This window comes from Juglans regia, chromosome 6 (assembly GCF_001411555.2).
Source record: "Juglans regia cultivar Chandler chromosome 6, Walnut 2.0, whole genome shotgun sequence".
In the NCBI taxonomy this organism is placed as follows: Eukaryota; Viridiplantae; Streptophyta; class Magnoliopsida; order Fagales; family Juglandaceae; genus Juglans; species Juglans regia.
Window position 1 is genome coordinate 33,471,974 of NC_049906.1, and position 18,361 is coordinate 33,490,334.

General features: G+C 36.4%; 1 protein-coding gene across 1 annotated transcript; it reads left to right on the forward strand.

The window, feature by feature from the left end:
* The first annotated feature begins 3,099 nt into the window (after positions 1–3,099).
* Positions 3,100–17,803, forward strand: LOC109021077 (putative 3,4-dihydroxy-2-butanone kinase). Its single transcript, XM_035690871.1, has 20 exons — positions 3,100–3,389; positions 6,273–6,346; positions 6,436–6,499; positions 9,020–9,132; positions 9,219–9,266; positions 9,659–9,730; positions 9,828–9,917; positions 11,051–11,224; positions 11,493–11,576; positions 12,471–12,526; positions 12,782–12,912; positions 12,985–13,077; positions 13,352–13,416; positions 13,861–14,004; positions 14,103–14,143; positions 16,573–16,656; positions 16,746–16,819; positions 16,888–17,000; positions 17,078–17,173; positions 17,350–17,803. The coding sequence occupies exons 1-20, from the start codon at positions 3,350–3,352 to the stop codon at positions 17,476–17,478; spliced, it is 1,785 nt and encodes a 594-aa protein (XP_035546764.1). The 5' UTR covers positions 3,100–3,349; the 3' UTR covers positions 17,479–17,803.
* The last annotated feature ends 558 nt before the right edge of the window (positions 17,804–18,361 follow it).

Below are 18,361 nucleotides of genomic sequence, written 5' to 3' on the forward strand. Positions count from 1 at the left end.
TCAATTCTCATAATCATCTCATCATTCTATGATATGACATTAAATGATTGGAAATTATTTATTATATTTTATTTATGAATTTATTATCTAATATCACATTATGAGATAATGAAAAGATGATAAAAAAATAAATAATAAATAGAATTTTTTTGTTTTTTTTATATGAGTCCCATTTTTTTCTTATGATCTTTGTACGATTTGCATGCTAAATCATAAACACTTTCCATTGTTTATGCTTTGGTGGGCTTCATCAGCAAATCTTTATATTTTTGTTTATCAGTTAATGATAGTCTAGGATGCATTAATGACACCCTTGCTTCAAAAGTGTTTTACAATTATCAAATTAGATCTAAAAATCAGAAAAAAAATCTCACATGATCGTAAAAAATCACTACTCCAGTCATCTGACTTTGTTACTTCAATAGAAACTTTTTTATTGCGATGATTTTAATTTTTTAAGTTAAAATATATAAAATAAATTGAGATAAATTTAATTTTTTTACAAAAAATTAAAAAAAAATAAATTTTATCAATGATTGATTTAAAATAAATTGATATAGTTAAATTTAGATGTTGAATTGAGTTGAAATAATAAAATATTATTAAAATATTATTTTTTAATATTATTATTATTTTAAGATTTAAAAAAATTAAATTATTTATTATATTTTATATTAAAATTTAAAAAAATTATAATAATAAGTTAAAATGAGTCTATGGAAATTGATCCAAACTAAACAAACACAACTTTAGAAATCACATTTACCTATCTTACATACTAGTGCTGAGCTGTCAAAGATTGACATAATAATAAAAAAATAATTACTGAATTTTTTGACATATTAAATTAATGTCATCATGATTGATCTGAGTCGTTGGATCCATCAACTTTGGAAACCCATTTAATTAATTTTTATTAGGGTAGCCGGCTGGTAATAATGCACATTTAGGGAGGATTGTGTTTGGACGGAAAGAATTAGAGGAAATAATAATAATAAAAAAATGATAAGGCCTGTCATTGCCTCGCTTGATAGAAAACACTGTAATTATCGATACCATAAATTTTATTAATTTTTTTATTCATTATTTTATAAAGAAAAAGTCTCGAAAGCAGTCTTTGTTCACACATCATCTAAAACACATCTTACGTGATTAAGTAAATTGACAAATTTATCCCTAAGGAAATTGACAAAGTCCCACGAAGTCTCCCCCTTCCCCTTCCCTAAATTCGAAAAGTTGAAAACACTTCATCACTATCGGGAGTTGATCTGAGCTGCGATGGAGAGGGAGGAGGGAGTTGTCGTGACTGAGGTTCGACGGTGGGGGTTGCTACGAGGTCGTGAGGCTTGATGGTGGTGGCTGGGCTAGTGTACGGTGGCGGCATGGTGGCGAGAGAGGGGGAGACCCATTTCGGGTTAGGCTGATCTAAGCTGCGATGGGAGGTTACCGTGACTTGGGTTTGACGGTGAGGGTTGCTGGGTGGTCGTGTGTCTCGGTGGTGGTGGATGGGCTGGCTTACGGCGGCAAGCAGCGGCATTTCGAGACTAACCCGTGTGAGACCCATTTCGGGAGTAGAGAGAACGCTGTGCATGGGGGCTGCGCATGAAGGCTCGAAGGTGGCTGGAGGGTCATTGGTGTGAGGGAGAGCGATTTGTGTCGCTGCTGGGTGGCTGACAGCAGCAGAGAGAGGCCGAACGCGATTCGGTTGCTTGGTGAGGAAGGAGTACGCGGCGCGGCGAGGGGGGAGTACACGAGCATTAGTGGTATCGACGGTGGGGTTGGAGATTGATGATGGTGGTGGTCGATGACTGCAGATGACGCACGACGGGGCTGGGTGGGTTGAGGGAGGGAATCAGGTGGGGGTAGGGGCTGAAATGCGTCGGTTTTGGATTTTTCGTTTAAAAAAAAAAAAAATACACGTCACGTGTGCTGCGGATCAACCGTGAACAATAATTGATATGTAGCACAGCTCTTTATGGAATATTACCAATGTGTTTCATCTCAAACATGTTTTATTTTATTTTATCTTTTTAATTTTTTTCTAATTTCTAAAATCACATTTATGCAGGAGTTTGTACGTGGATTGGAGGATAGAAATAAACAAATAATGAAAAAATAATGATAGAATATTGAATAGTAGTTAAAAAGTAGATAAAAAATAATAATAAAAGAATAAATAATAATGAGTTATTATGAGAATACTTAAGATATTTGCAGTACCCAAATTAGGTCTAAGTGGTGATTCTCCAATTTCTTAAGATAATTTATCAGGCAATTTCTCTAAAATCTAATCATTCTTTTGAATTTAACACGAAAGATTTGTAGTGTATAATTAACATATTATATTTAATTTTAAAAAATAATAAAATAAATAAAAATAATACGCTTACAACTATTTTACAATTAATTTTTCGTTCAAATGCAAGTATTCCACCTCATTTAAAATGGGTTTTAATTTAATAAAACTATCATTTATTTCACATAAAGTTATAATAAAGCTGTAGATTTATTATTTTTCAAACATAAGGAAAAAAACAAGATCTATTGTTAAAAAAAAAAAAAAAATTAAGTGGGTTTAATTTTGTAAATTAAGGAAAAAAACAAGATCTATTGTTAAAAAAAAAAAAAAATTAAGTGGGTTTAATTTTGTAAAAAAAAGTGAATTTAATTTTTTTTTTAAAAATACTTACACGAAATTTACGCGTCCTGAATTTATGCAAATTATTTTTTAATAAAGAAATTTTACAAAAAAAAAAAAAATCTATAAATTGACGTGGCTTGATGCAATATGTCAGATTGTAAAATTATTTTTTATATAAAGTAGATCTAATGCATCACATGAAATCACACAAATTTGTGAGTTTATTTTTATAATCTCTTTGTGTCTATAGTAATTCTCTTTAATAGATAATAAAAAAAATTAATTATTTAAAAAAAAAATTGGATTAACAATTTTGAAAAAAAAAAATTCTTTTATTCAGTATCCCCTAAACATACACCTGTTGAGAATATATATATATATATATATATAAAGTATAATTAATTTTTTTTTAAATTTTTTTGAAAAAATACCATCATCTGATCATCATCAGTCACTAGACGTGATCTAGGAAGCAAACAATCTTGACAGCCTTGACCTTCGAGGGGCAGAATCCCACGCAGGCTCCAGGTGTGAGTGACGAGCCTCTCTCTCTCTCTCCCTATATATATATGCGCGCAGAATCCCTCTTCATACACCCACCAAACCAAACCACCCCGCACCAGACCACGCCAGACTCTCCCTCTCTCCCCCTGCCACATTTCATGCAAAAGGCTCTGTGCTACCTAGGGCTCAACTCTCCTTTACAATATGGTGTTTCAAGGCAAGAAGCTCATCAACGATCCTAACGGTTCGTCTTTTTTAATTTTTTTCCCTCCCCCCTCCCCCTTCCCTCTTCTCCAATCTCTCTCGATTTTCTTCGCATTGTGGTGAAATTCATCAACCAGACGGGAGGTGCCACCTTCTTGTTTTTCTTCTCTTTTGGTCTTTTTTGATTATCAATCTCTATTTTAAGTGTATTTGGTTGAATGTGGATACGAAGTTAGCTTCCTTGTACCTCCCAGTTTGTTTGCTTTGAAAATTATAGAAACTGCAAGTATTATTATTATTATTATTATTAATATTATTTTGTGTGGTTTTCTGGAAGATAAATTGTCGCATTAGTTTTCGTGAAATCTCTCGCGCTTATTTGTGTTGCCCGGGATGATTTATGACTATTTTCCAGCTCAACATTCTTAGGTGTTGGTTGCTACTTGAACTGTCTATTGTTGAGATAAATCCACTTTGAATGATTGTACACTTTGTTTGGTTGCCAAGACAATTTAGGACAATCTCGAAGCTATGTCTCATGTTGCTTTTGGGAACTTAAGATGGAAAACGTGGAGTGGAGATTCTTTTTTTTTTGTAATAAGTAGAAGTTAAACTTATGTTAAAAGCCAAAAGGCATATTCAAGTACCCAGGAAGTATACACAAAATACACCTAATAACCACTAAGCACTAGTGATGGATACAAGCAAATTATGAAAGCTATCCTCATTACAGACAATGACCGACACCCAGGAAAATAGTGTGTCAAAAAAGAATCTCTTCAAATTATGAAAGATTCTTTCTTCTTGCATGCTCGCTGCTACCAAACGGGGATTTAAGGCTGAGTTGAGGACCCCTTATTCCTATTCGTCACTAAAGTGTCGAGATCTGTTTGTTTGTTTTCCTTTTCTTTTCCAACAGCTTTTCAGCAACTAAATTGGCCTTAATGTTCTAATCTGCTTGCTTACTGTGATTTGTTCCAAGATGGTTCACTGTGGTAATCGATGTAGGCTAGATGCCTACAGCAATTTATGGAAGAACAATTATTGATAGGATCTTTCATTGCATGCATGGATGATGTTTATGTTTAGAAGATATGATAAATAGGTACTTATAAAAAAAAAGATATGATAAATAGGTGGAAATTTTGCTATTGTTGTTTCAGACATCAATTTCTGAATTCAGGGAGCGACTTAGCTTTGAAATTGGACCAATTGGGTTATGGGACTCATGTCCTCATTCAGTGAGTTTGGTTCCAAGCCCCTCCCTTTTAGTGGAAGCTGAAAAAGGCCGATTAGTGGACAATGTTTCCAAAAGAATCTCCAAAAGCACATTTTCACTACAAAGAGGCCCTAAACGCTAAATATTTTAATATTTTTCTCATTATTTTCATTATTTTCATTTTCTTTATTTTTTTCCTTTTTTAATAAGTAAAGAAAATATTTGTTCTTTTGATTTTGATATTAACTAAAAAACTATAACAACTCAAGAAAAGTCCAAGCCACAATTGGGTCTATACTCCAAAAAGACTAGTTAATGTTACAATTGGAGTTTTGGGAATCATTATTAAAGGAAACAACTTCTCCCTCCAAAGGAATGTGAGATCTCTCATACACTACACTTCATAATAAACTTGGGGCATTATATATTCTCCTTTTAAATCCTCAACGTCCTCTTCAAGCCATTCCGAATGAGTGGCACAACTCAAATCCTACGATTCTGGTTGGGGGTTGGCTTTGATACCACCTATGATAGCATGGCTTGAAGGGACATCGATGATTTAAGGGGGGAGATTTGTAAAACCTTGGATTGAGAGTAGGACAGTGGTGAATAGGAATCCCACATTGCTTGGAAAGGAGAAATTTTTGCCCTTTATAATGACTTCATAGGGCTCCAATTGTAATATTGATTAATCCTTTTGGATTATGGGCCCAAATGGACCTATGACCTAGGTCAATCTCAACTACATGGAGTAGCAAGCTTAGAAAACAGGGAGAGTCAAGGCAGTTCTAAAGCTTAAACCAATGCTAAAGGAAGAATGAGGTCCGAAGAAGAAGAAGACTGAGGTTTTGCGTCAAATATTTTTCGTCCAATGAAATTCTATCGAGCTTTTGTAATGACCCAAAGAAGGCCCAAGTCACAATTGGGTTCATACTCCAAAATGACTAGTCTATAATTGGAGTCCTTTGGAATAATATAAAGGGCTTGAACTCCACCCTCCCAAGAAATATGTGATCTCATTCACCACCTTTCTATACCGAATCCAATCCGGGGCATTACAGGTTTATTTATTTTTATTCCTTAACCCATTTGTTTCTTAACCTAATACACCTACGAAGAGTAGCTAACTTAGGAAACATGAATTCTTAAGGCAGTTATTGACTGCCATGAAGTGCTATATCACCTAAAAAGTCTGTTCAGAAAATAAGACCCTGAAACATGAACAATAGTTTTCTTTTCCTCTTTTCTTTTCTATTACATGTGTTACTTCTTGTGGCTTTTGGATAATTTTCAGTTTTGTTCTTTTTTTAAGTAACATGTAACTAGCATGCTTGGGCGTTGCTCTTGTATATGTCCTATATACTTGGGCTGTTGCCTATTCTTATGATCAATAAAATTTTGTTTACCAATAAAAAAAAAAAGTAACATGTGAGTGTTTTAGTCTTATCCTATCTTAGTTCCTTCAAGGACAAGAGATGGGGAAAGGAAGAAGCTTAAGCTAACCTTCCTTTCCTAAGGAGTATGATTTCCTTTTTGTCTTTCCTTTGGAAGTATATATCGATCGTTAGGGAGTTGGCCTTTGCCCTTGTGTAAGTAGATCTCTATTATAATGTTTTGGGTTGTGCAAGCAAAGCAATGAGTTACAATGTAGTCTTTGCTAATTGGGTGTTGTTTTCTTGTTATTGTGTTTGCACACTGTTGCAGATGTTGTGACTGAGTTCATTGAGGGACTTGTGGAAACGTATCCTGGGCTGCAGTTCTTAGATGGTTTCCCTGAGGTTTTTTTTTTTGCTCAAATATTTTGTCAAGGAACTTATATGCATTAAAGTGGATTTATTCTGACGTTGTTTGTCTTATTACAACACAGGTGAAGGTTGTCTTACGTGCTGATGTTTCGAGTTCAACATATGATAAAGTTGCAATTATATCAGGTTTGAGACAATGCAAGATTTTAAGCACTGTTTTCATTTTTAGTTTCTTATTCTTTTACAGTACAAATAAACTACGAACAGAAAAAGTTAGCGTTTTTGTTTTTTCTGTTTTTAATGATATGCGACTGTTACCTGTGAGTTAATATGATACAGAATTTGTTTACTGATAAAAAAAAAGTTAATATGATACAAAATTCTGATTCCTTTTCTCTGAATTAATATTGAATAGAGTGCTTTTTTCTTCCACGCTTGCATTTCATTGCATAAATTATGTTTCACAACTTCGTTAGCCTATGGTGCAACATGAATCTAACTGCTTATGGATTCTTGATGACATGAATCTAACTACTTATGGATTCTTGATGCCATCTCATACAACTTCTTGCACAATCTATTCATGAAATGTTTTGGCAAAAGCATCAAATTAGCATCTCTGTGAAAGCTTATATTGTCAAATAAATGATTTTGGAAAGGGGTCATGCGTTTAATGCCAACTATGCTATGTAACTCGAGATGGAAGGTTCAGAATGGGGAGGTAAATTTTTGGTATGATAACTGGATGGGTGATGGACCATTGGCAGAGGAATATCTGGTGATTGGGAATGCGAGTTTCAAGTTGTGTGAGGTGATTGATGATAATGGGTGGCAGGTGGCTCTGCTAAGAACGCTTGTCAATGAAGCTATGGTGAATAAGATTTTACAGGTGGGTGTTAGTTTAAGGGAGGGGAACGATATTTGTGTTTGGGAGCATTCCGTCGATGGGAAGTTCGCAACCAAATCGGCCTGGAATTTAATTCGAAAATGTGGGATTGTTTGCCCATGGAGGAAGTGGCTGTGGCAGGATCATGTGCCGGCAAAGATGCTTTCATATGTTGGAGGGCTAGAAGGAGAGCCTTGCCTATAGATGATGTAATTCAACAGCTCGGTATTCCAATGGTCTCAAAATGTTGTTGCTGCGTTGAGTCTAAAATAGAGACATTAAATCATGTGTTATGGGAAGGGGATGTAGCGACTAAAACATGGCAGTATTTTGCGTTAATTTGTGGGGTGCAGGTGCCAAGAGTTTAGAATTGGGAAGGAGCTATGAATTTTTGGTGGGGTTGTGTGTCTAGGATAGGTTTGGATAGTGAGATGAGAATTTTTTGTTTTAGATGAAAGTTTAAAATATTATTATTTTTTAATATTATTATTGTTTTGGGATTTGAAAAAGTTGAATTGAGATTTGAAAAAGTTGAATTGTTTATTATATTTTGTATGGTAATTTGAAAAAGTTGTAATGATGAGATGAGAATCATCACACTTGCCAAACCTCTCAGGTAGGATGGATTCGAGGGATCGTTCCTATCATTATTTCTTGGGCCCTTTGGCGATTTAGATGCTCAGCTCGAATGGAAAATATATTCGGTTGGTGAAAGTGACACTGATGGATGCATCTAGCAGGGTGTGGCACTTCAGTAAAATGGGGAATACAGACGAACAAGTAATGTAGGATCTAAATTGTCCAATTATTCCTCTACGTGTAATTGTACCGAGAATGATAAAATGGAATGCGCCGGATGTTGGAAGGATAACGTTGAATGTGGATGGTGGGTCTTGTGGCAACCCAAGGATGTCGGGTGGTGGAGTCATTCGGGACTCGCATGGAAAAGTATTGGCAGAATTTGCTCACTTTTATGGCCAAGCGACGAATACAATTGCGGAGTGTCGTACTTTACTTGATAGGTTACGGTTGTGTCGTATGCTTGGATTGAGGGATTTTTTGGTGGAGTCCGACTCTTTGGTAGTGGTTGGATGGCTTAATTCGGGTATTTGTAAATATTGGTATTTATGGGATTTTTGGGAGGAAGTAATGTTGCTTGTTCGGTTGCTTAAGGCACGAGGTCGGCATATTTTTAGAGAAGCTAATATGGTTGCAGATTTTCTGGCTAAAAAGGGAACAAAAGGGACGAATATAGATTTCATGGGAGAAGAGCATGTCATAGGAAAACTTCGGGGTTTATTGCGCTTAGATAAATTGGTGATTGCTTATATTCGAGCTTGGTGTAAAGTTTATTTCTTTTCACGTTGTACTCATGGTTTTCCTCCACCTTAGTGAGGTTTTTAATAATAAGAGGCTGAATCCTCGTTTTCTTTAAAAAAAAAAAATGGTTTCTGAAATTCAACTTTTCTGTAGGTCAAAACACTCATTATAAGTGGGCCCCAGCTTAAATTGTGTTTCCTTTGTCTCGCATTTTTCCTTTCTTAAATCTTAACAACGAAGTTTAGTGACCATTTTCTATAGTAGTTATGAATCAGCCATAAAGACAATTGAGGGACTAGATTGTATGGATCGTTGTGATTGACCTTTGGCCCTCACAATTCATGGGAGATAGTGGTTGCCAAATCTGATCCTATTATCACTAACACTTTTTTGAAGTAGTATGTTGAACAATAGTCATTCATATGCTTACAGCTATTAGTTCCTGCAATTGAATTGGGTGTCCTATGGAGCCTTTTATTACATCAATCTATCTCATATAGGAGGTGGAAGTGGTCATGAGCCTGCACATGCTGGATTCGTGGGGGAGGGAATGCTTACAGCAGCTATTTGTGGGGATGTTTTTGCATCTCCACCAGTTGATTCGATTCTTGCTGTATGTGGCCTTATTTCTACCATTCTGTCAATATTATTATCACTACTTCTCTTAGATGAGTCTGATCTAACCTACTTCTACTTTAGGGAATCCGTGCGGTAACTGGTCCTATGGGATGTCTTCTAATTGTCAAGGTACATTGTTTTTTTGAGTAATATGTCAACCACTTTTAGTTTGCTATATCATGATTTATGGTGGTGGCCATGATCGTGGTGTCTAGTGGTGCTTCTTTTTTTCTTTTTAAATTTTGTGAAGTGATAATGATTCTGTGCATCCAATTCCAGTTTAAAAGAAAGTGAAATAGAAAAGGGGGTGGGAGAGGGGTAGAGGGGTGCGAGAGGGGGCCAGGGAGGGATAGAGCAATGACATATTCTTTACAATATGGTTGAAACCATATTGGAAAGAGTGGTGAGCTTTGTGTATGGTCTATTGATTGAAGTGTGGTTAACTGGACAAGGATGGTCTGAATCATGGGAGTCATTAAACTTGTCTCTTTATTTAAGGTGCTTTAATACGTTGTTGACAGAATTATACTGGCGATCGATTAAATTTTGGTTTGGCTGCCGAGCAAGCAAAATCTGAAGGTTATAAAGTGGAGGTATGCTTCCATTTAAATCTATACTTGATATAATCTCATACATGGTTGGAACCCGAAAACATATATATATATATATATAATTGTTTGTATCCTGTAGACTGTAATAGTGGGAGATGACTGCGCTTTACCTCCAACTCGTGGCATAGCTGGGCGAAGAGGACTGGCTGGAACTATTCTCGTTCATAAGGTCCCCCCCCCACTCTCTCTCTCTCTCTCTCTCTCTCTCTCTCCATAACATGTACACATGACGAAGCTTGGTGGCATGTGCATTTGCATGGACCCTGAATAGACTCCATACTTCTTGTATCCTTCTATTTCAGTGTCTCTCTCCCCATCCTTATATTCTTGAACCCTTTATACAGATTTTTTCCTATCAATAGTCTGCTTCTTCCTTGGTTGATGACTTTCATAATATTTATTTTGACATATGCATGAGTGTTTATTAAGTGAATAAAGCATAAGTATGGCGCCAACATATAATTGAAGAAGAATAATCTTTCTTGACCATGCAGTAATGAAAGAACATAAAGAAAAATTATATTATGGTCAGTGTTGGTAAAGTGGGCTTAAGTGCCAAGGCTGAAGTCTTACCAAAAGCAAAGCGCAATGACAAAAGCCTGCTTTTGCTGCTTTTTGCTTTGTATTGCATATGTTAGCACAGAGATCTCTCATGTATACATCTTGTGTACTTGGGCTTTGCCTTCTCTTATGAATAAAACTTCTTGATTACCTATCTGAAAAATGTTAGCACAGAGGCCAATGCCTACAGTCCTTGTCCTTTTTTTTTTGTCACTGCTTTTTGGGTATATTTATTCAACCATGTACTTCATTTTTATAATGGCTATAAAATATCATGGTTCTATATATATTTTAAAGCACAAGAGAATTATATAAATACTATTTTTAAGTTTTGTGTAATTAGTTGATCTTCAGTGTCATGTTGCATAACACGCTAACAAATTTAGTAATAGCCTAAATATATTACTATCTTGCATTTTCAAATCTTTTTTTACTGTATATTATAATGATTTTGTTATTAGACTTTTTTTTTTAAAAATGTGCGCTTTACTTCAAATATGTGTGTGCATGCATGATATTTGTGCATAGGCTCTAGGCAGTGTTTGTGCTTAAGTGCACCTGGTGCTACCACCTACACTGGTTATTGTATCTCTGTTATTAGCGTGATTATTCTAGTATTCCGTTTTCCCTGTTGGGACTCATGGCTTGTTAAATTAATTAAACAATGTTAGCAATAGGTTATTCTTTCTAATTTTTCTTGCTAAATTTTTCCTATAAATTCTTACCCATTGTGAAAGACAGGTTGCTGGAGCTGCTGCTGCTGCTGGCCTTTCGCTTGCTGATGTTGCTACTGAAGCAAAGTGCGCATCGGAAATGGTTGGAACAATGGGTGTTGCTCTATCTGTTTGCACGTTGCCTGGACAGGTTACATCAGATCGGCTGGGTCCTGGGAAAATGGAACTTGGACTTGGAATTGTAAGTTACTTTCAAGTGCACCCCTTATCTTTGAAATAAAGTGCGGTATATTTTCTATAATTAAATTTGTAGTGTTTCTAATGGATGTAATCTAAGCTGGAGTTTTTTTGTCTTTCTGAACGTATCCTTAGTTGATTAACTTTGTCTATTAACCGGCTTTTGTTTACTGGTATTTTGTACCAATTGCTTGGTTCTAGTTATACTTGGATAATTTGATTTCTTGTTCCACTTTTACCTATCAAGCATACTAAACAGGCATTCTTTACAGCATGGTGAACCTGGTGCTGCTGTAGCAGATATTCAGCCTGTGGATGTGGTGGTTTCTCATGTTCTTGATCAAATTCTCTCACCGGTAATTCAAGTATTTTATTGTCTACTTTTCTTTTAATATATAACATTCTCACTCTTGCTCATTCGAAAAAAAGCTTGCTTTCTATTTCTCTTTATGCCAACAGTCGTTGAACCCAAGTAGCATCTTCTCATGCCATGAATAAGAGGTGGAGGGTTAGGTTATGGGTAATGTGAGCAGTATTTGATCTATCCAAAGAGGAAAGGGATTTTTTTTTTTTTTTTGGGGGGGGGGTCTAATTAATTTGACTGAAAATAGCCTGAGACAAGAATATTGAAGCAGTTGTGTTGTTCCATCTTAACCATTTGTCCAGTTTCATCCTTTGTGTTTTTGTGATTGAATTTTTATGTGATTTCATTACAAATCAAATACTCTGAAGAAATGGAATTTTTTTTTTTGTGAGATTTAGGTTATCTTTGGATGTAAGTTTTCATCAAGTGTAGAAGTGTTTATACCGATCCAAAAAAAATTAAAATAAATAAGAGTAGAAGTGTATATGAATAGTTGTAAAAACTTTTTTAGAGGACATTTTGATAGAGTTTTAAAAAGTAGTGGGACCCGTTGAAAGTATGTTTGGATGTGAAGACTTTTTAGAGAAGTTTTTGGGATGGTATAAGAAATAATTTTAAAATAATTATTTAAAGAAAAGAGAAATGGCACCCCCACGGTGGCTGCCACCATGGCGGTTCGATCTCGGCAGCCGTGGTGGCTTTTGGCCACCAGGAGCAGCCCAGATTGGGCTGCCCTTGTTATTGTCATGAATATATTTAAATTTTGAGATCCAAACATTATACCATATTGACTTTACAACTTGAGGTTCCTTTTATTTTTTTCTCAATTCCAAAAATCTTAAAGCTCAAGTTTGATGTCCATTATGCAAATGTTCAATCATTGCAGGAAACGAACTATGTTCCCATTACTCGAGGTAACAGAGTGGTGCTCATGATCAATGGGTATGTCTTTTTTATTTTCTTTTGTGCTTTGGATCAGAATTCACCTTATCCAGTTTTATGGCACAAATCGTTATTTTCACAATTAGCATCATTGATCTACATGATATCAAAGAGATATTTACGTTGTTTATAGGATATTTTTCAAGTAAATTTTCTTTTTACTTTGGTTTCACTGATGGTCAACAACTTATCTGATATTCCACTTTCCTCATGGCACACCCCTTGTTTTTTATAACGTTGTTCTTTCAATTGCAGGTTAGGAGCCACCCCTATGATGGAACTAATGATTGCATCTGGAAAAGCAGTGCCAAAGTTGCAGCTTGAACATGGACTGGCTGTTGATAGAGTATATACTGGGTCATTCATGACTTCTCTTGATATGGCAGGTTTGTTATTGCTGACGAGAGCATTCTGCCCAAACTAATAATATAGCTCTCAGCATCGGTGTTTTTTGTCAGGTTTTTCAATAACCATCATGAGGGCAGATGAAACTATTTTGCAACGTCTGGATGCTGCAACTAAGGCTCCATATTGGCCTGTTGGAGTTGCTGGTCTGTGAATATGTGTTTGGACAATGCTTCCTTTCCTGACTTTCCCTAAATTTCCTTCTAGCTATGGAATTGTTGTTCATGAAGATTATACAATGGTGTTTCCATGATTTATATACAAAAAACGTTCCACTTATTAGTATAAGTATTATCATCCATATGCATATATATAAACATGTTATAATTCATCAAAACAATATAAATGAACATATTATACATCGGATAATGTCTCCCCTGCCTTGATTTCATTGAGCTCAGGAGTTGTCTTTACTAGCAGGTAATCATCCACCTGCCAAGATTCCTGTCCCAATGCCACCGTCCCGTTCAACAAAGAGTGATGAGGTATGCTTATTCAATTTCTTGGAACTTCGTGGAAAATCAGGTTAAGATGCTTTATTCTTTGAGACAAGTTGCCTACTCAGCCTCTCTTTTACAATTTCTATAAATTTTTTCTGTACAAACCTGGTTTGCTTTGCTTGTCTGCCATAGAAAAATGTGATATCCTTACTTCAAAATGTATGGCAATCTCATTAGTCAGTACGCATAGACATATATGATGTAGTTGGGAAAATGTTGGGTTTGTTTTGGTGGATGATGCCATGGTATAACTTTCATTAACACCACTGATCTTCATTTTTCGGTCACATTCTGCAGCACAATTGACGTGCTTTTGATGTGCTGATGTTATTTATTTTCAGTCTCTCAATCATTTATCTTCTGTTTATTGTTTTCCTCGTTACACGACTACCTTATTAAACCCGGTTGCTGATATCTGCTTTTGATTAGTCATTAAGTCGACCACCACAACTAAACCAACAAGGCCAGATTCTTGAGGTTGCTATTGAAGCAGCAGCAAATGCAGTCATCGATCTAATGGACAGTCTGAATGATTGGGATAGCAAAGTAGGTGATGGTGACTGTGGGTCAACGGTGAGTCTAGCCTCAAAACCCTATCGATATTTCCCCTTTACTGTTTGGTACATTGCATAGAATGCATTGTTCCATGCCTAATTTATCTGCTTCTGCAGATGTATAGAGGTGCAACAGCAATTCTGGAGGACATCAAAAAGTAAGTTTATGTTCACTTGGACTTTTTTTCTCGGTTTATCTGGAAAATCCTATTTTTTTTATAAGATCAAATTATATTAAGGCAAAAAGAGGGTGTTGGCCCAATACGCAAGAAGTATACAAGAGATCCATGTACTTGGAAAAAGGAAAGTGATGTTTTGTGGCAAATCTAGAACTGGTTTTTTCTTCCGTAATTTCACTGCACATGATTGACCTATTCACCAAATTTCCATAATTGTCTGAAGAGGCTTGAAATTTCAAAAATATTTATTCAATGGACTTAAAGTGGATGCCATTCAAGATACCATTGTTAAGTTAACCCCTAGGGGTTGGGTCAAGTGGTAAAGGCCTTGGGTGCAAACAATCTCTAGGGGCCATCGGACTGGGGATTTTTCCCTTGAATTACCCGATGTGCACTTGTGGGAAACTCCTTGCTGAGGGCCTGTGCACCCCCGAGATTAGTTGGGATGCTGTTCTCGGACACCCGGTGCCAATAAAAAAGAAGAAGATACCATTGTTAAGTTTGGTGGGTGTTGCCAGGGTTGGCCCAATGTAAATTGAAGCCTAAGGCAAAAAATCTAAACGAGACTTTTATAACTTTAATATATTATAATAGTCTGGGCTTGTGCTTAATTTGATTTGTGAAACTAATATTTGTCTTGTAATGTCAATATCAGCTACTATCTCATGGAAAAGTTAACTCCAATAGGGATGATTTTCAGGTTTGAAGACATCATATTAAGTGAAAAGGTTTACCCATACCATTTACCCACCCTAGTTAATTGGGCCATAGGCAAACTCATTTATTTATTTTTATCATAGGTAACAGAAGATTTTATTAATAATCATAAATTATTTGGCCTGAGGACACAGGAACTTTACAGGTAAACTCATTTATATAACTTAAATAAACAGATAATCATCCTGTAGGACTAAGATTAGATGATGCCTTTGAATGGGTACCCCGGTGCCAAAATAACATGAAAAATTCAGTCAGATTCTCTCTCTCTCTCTCTCTCTCTCTCCCTCCTTGTTTGTGTGCGCCCTCTTACCCCAATCTCTCAAAACATTACTTCTCCCTCAATTTTCAAACCCCATAAACTCCCGCAATATGAAACAGGCTTTGAATTGGCAACAATCAAAGTCTAAAATGGCAGCCTGTTGAAGACCATCAAGGTCCCAAAGTGGCTTGATTATGACTGAGTGTTGGGTTCCATGGCATCTTACAATTGTTCAAGGACTCTGGTCGTAGGTGCTTTGGGTCAGGCATGCAGCAAATGATCATATGTATAGCACACCTGCATACAAATCTAGGAACTAGGTTTTCTGGTTGTGTAATTTTCAAGTTTTTCATGGAATATGTGCGGATATGATCTCTTAGATTGTAGGAATTTATGGAATTCTAGAAAAGGGGTTGGGGGATGAGACTAGATAATGTTTGGATTTCTGTGATATTGAATGTGTATTTTGTTTTCTGTTTTTGGATGGAAAAAGAGATCCCAAAAAGTTAAGCATGTTTACTCAAGAACCACTTCTTGACTTGCTAGGTGTTATTTAGATGTTGCCTTTTCTTTTAGGAAAAATATAGGAGACACCCTGTACTTTGGGCCCTTTGGCTTTTAAGACCTGCATATTCAACTTTTTAGACTTTAAGACCTTGACTTTGGCCACGTTTAGATGGGACTTCTGTCCACTTTTCTGCCCAATTGTTTACAGAGATCAGTTTTCTGAAAAAGAAAAAAAGCAAGAAAGAAAAAGTCTGGACATGGATCTACCTCAAACTAGGGGCTCATGGCAGGAGGGATCTGACCCCCTGCAACCATCTCCTCCCTTGCTCAGGCTCCGAGTGGGGTCACCTTCCCCCATGCTTGCATTTATTGATTATATTGTTTTATAAGTAATGAAACTTTATTTAAAAGCTCAAAGGGCGCAATCCTATTACATAGGATGCATGCAAAAGAAAACACCCAACTAACAAGAAGAAGAAAAGGAGCAAGTTTTTAAAATCTAGAAAACTAGTGATTAAGGGCTATGGTGAGCAGTCATCCAGTGCTGAAGAGAGTAGCTTTCAACTCCTTCACTGTCCTCTCTTGGTCTCCACAAGTACAAACATTGCGTTCTTGGAATCTTGCCAAATACGCTACATTAAGCATGGGGGAACCATCCCCCAAACTTCTGAGTTTCTATGACCTCCATAAGGATTCCACGAACATGGCATCGGCTCCCACCACTCAGTGTGACATAAACTACTCGAACCCAAAAATTTTGGATGTCATCACCCAGAAGTCCCTAACCCCCGGCACTATATTGATTATTTGGTTGTGCTACTATGCAATGTTCAGTGGTAGCATGCATTTGCAGTTATTGAATTTATAGACCACCACACATGGTTTTTATCTCCCATTAAATTCATGGTTTATCTGTTCCCAGTTATCCTCTGAATGATGCTGCAGAAACAGTGAACGAACTTGGATCATCTATTAGAAGAGTTATGGGAGGAACGAGTGGGATAATGTATTTTCCTTTATCTGAATCTTTACTTTATTAATTTTGTGATTAGTTTCTTTCATATTAATCTGAAAATCACTCTCTTTTTGTAAAAGATATACCATATTTTTCAAGGCAGCATATGCACAGTTGACAGCAAGCTCCCAGTCAGTTGTCACAGCAAAACAATGTGAGATAATCCTCCTAATGTCATAATAATCAGAGTTGCACCTTTCCTCATTGACTTTCTTGATTCAGGGGCTGAAGCACTTGAAGCTTCGATTGCTGCGGTCAGTAAATATGGTGGAGCCAGTGCCGGTTATCGCACATTGTTAGATGCCCTTATTCCAGCATCAGTAATGCTTCAGGAGGTCAGTTACAAATAATCATCATCATTTGTTTTAGTCAATATGGCCTTATGGGACTAACACATTGAACTTCCATACAGAGGTTAAATGCTGGGGATGATCCTTGCACTGCTTTTGTTCTCTCGTCCGAAGCAGCATGGAATGGAGCTGAATCAACTAAGCATATGCAGGCACAGGTGACCTTGCTTCTTTTCCTATTTCATTGGTCTATCCACTGAACTATTTTAGGTGATTTATTCTCAAATAGTATGTAGTACTCGTGCTGCAAGAGATCATTTGTACATACACTTTCCACACTCTTATGCTTTGGTATTCAAATAAATGGGGTAATCTGATGAGATGGGTTTTGTAGGCTGGCCGTTCAGCATATATCTCCGGCGAGATCCTTGCATCAGTTCCAGATCCTGGTGCAATGGCTGCGGCTACGTGGTACAGAGCAGCAGCTGTAGCCGTGAAGGAGAAATACGGGGCTTCGTCATGAGCCAATGTGTGCCTCCTGGAATTCCTGCTCCCTTTTTAGCTGCGGGTTTGGCGGAGGTTTTAGTCATGGTTTTCCGGTAGTCTTAACTAATTAGGCTCTCCGCATATGCTTCTCGAGCATGAAGCTGAGAGGGCGAGTCTGATCTCTACATCTCAAAACTTTTTCTTTAGAGAGAGAGACCGGGGGAGGGAGGGGGATGTAACTTGATAAGTTTTGGTTGCATCAATTCAGAATAATATGCATTGCAATCTGAGAATGTGGTTGAACTTTCATGGTTCAAAGATATGATTTCTTTGATCTCATGTGATCATAATCATTCTTTTAATTATCATCTTTTCATCGTCCCTTCTTTAACATAAAATGATCATGATACGATGAAAGGATGAAAACTAAAAAAAGATGATGCATAACGTTTCATATATTTTAATGAGTTATAATCATATTTATTCCTTATGCTCTGAGGGATTTGTGTATTTCTAATAAAATTGAAATTACATTAAGGTATTTAAATCCTCCAAAATAATCCTTACTCCAACCTGATAAAACCATAGAGGGAGTTAGTTTTGCCACAAAATTATTACTCTTTATTTTTTTTTTGCAACTCTATTAATGTTTCATGTTTCTAGACTCTGATTTACGTGTTTGAAGAAGAATGATACAATTCATATTAATAATTTGAGATTCCAAATTAAAAAAAAAAAAAAAAGAGCTTGTTGGATTTAGGTTGCATTTGGACAATGAGGTATTATGAGTTAGGGCTGCAACCCGATGCCATCCAACCGGGTTTAGGCCCGGTCCGACCTGACCTGGTACTTTGCGGGTCAGGTCGGTTTTTTTTTTAATCAATGTTAGTGACCTGTGTTAAGTTACAGCTTAATGGAAG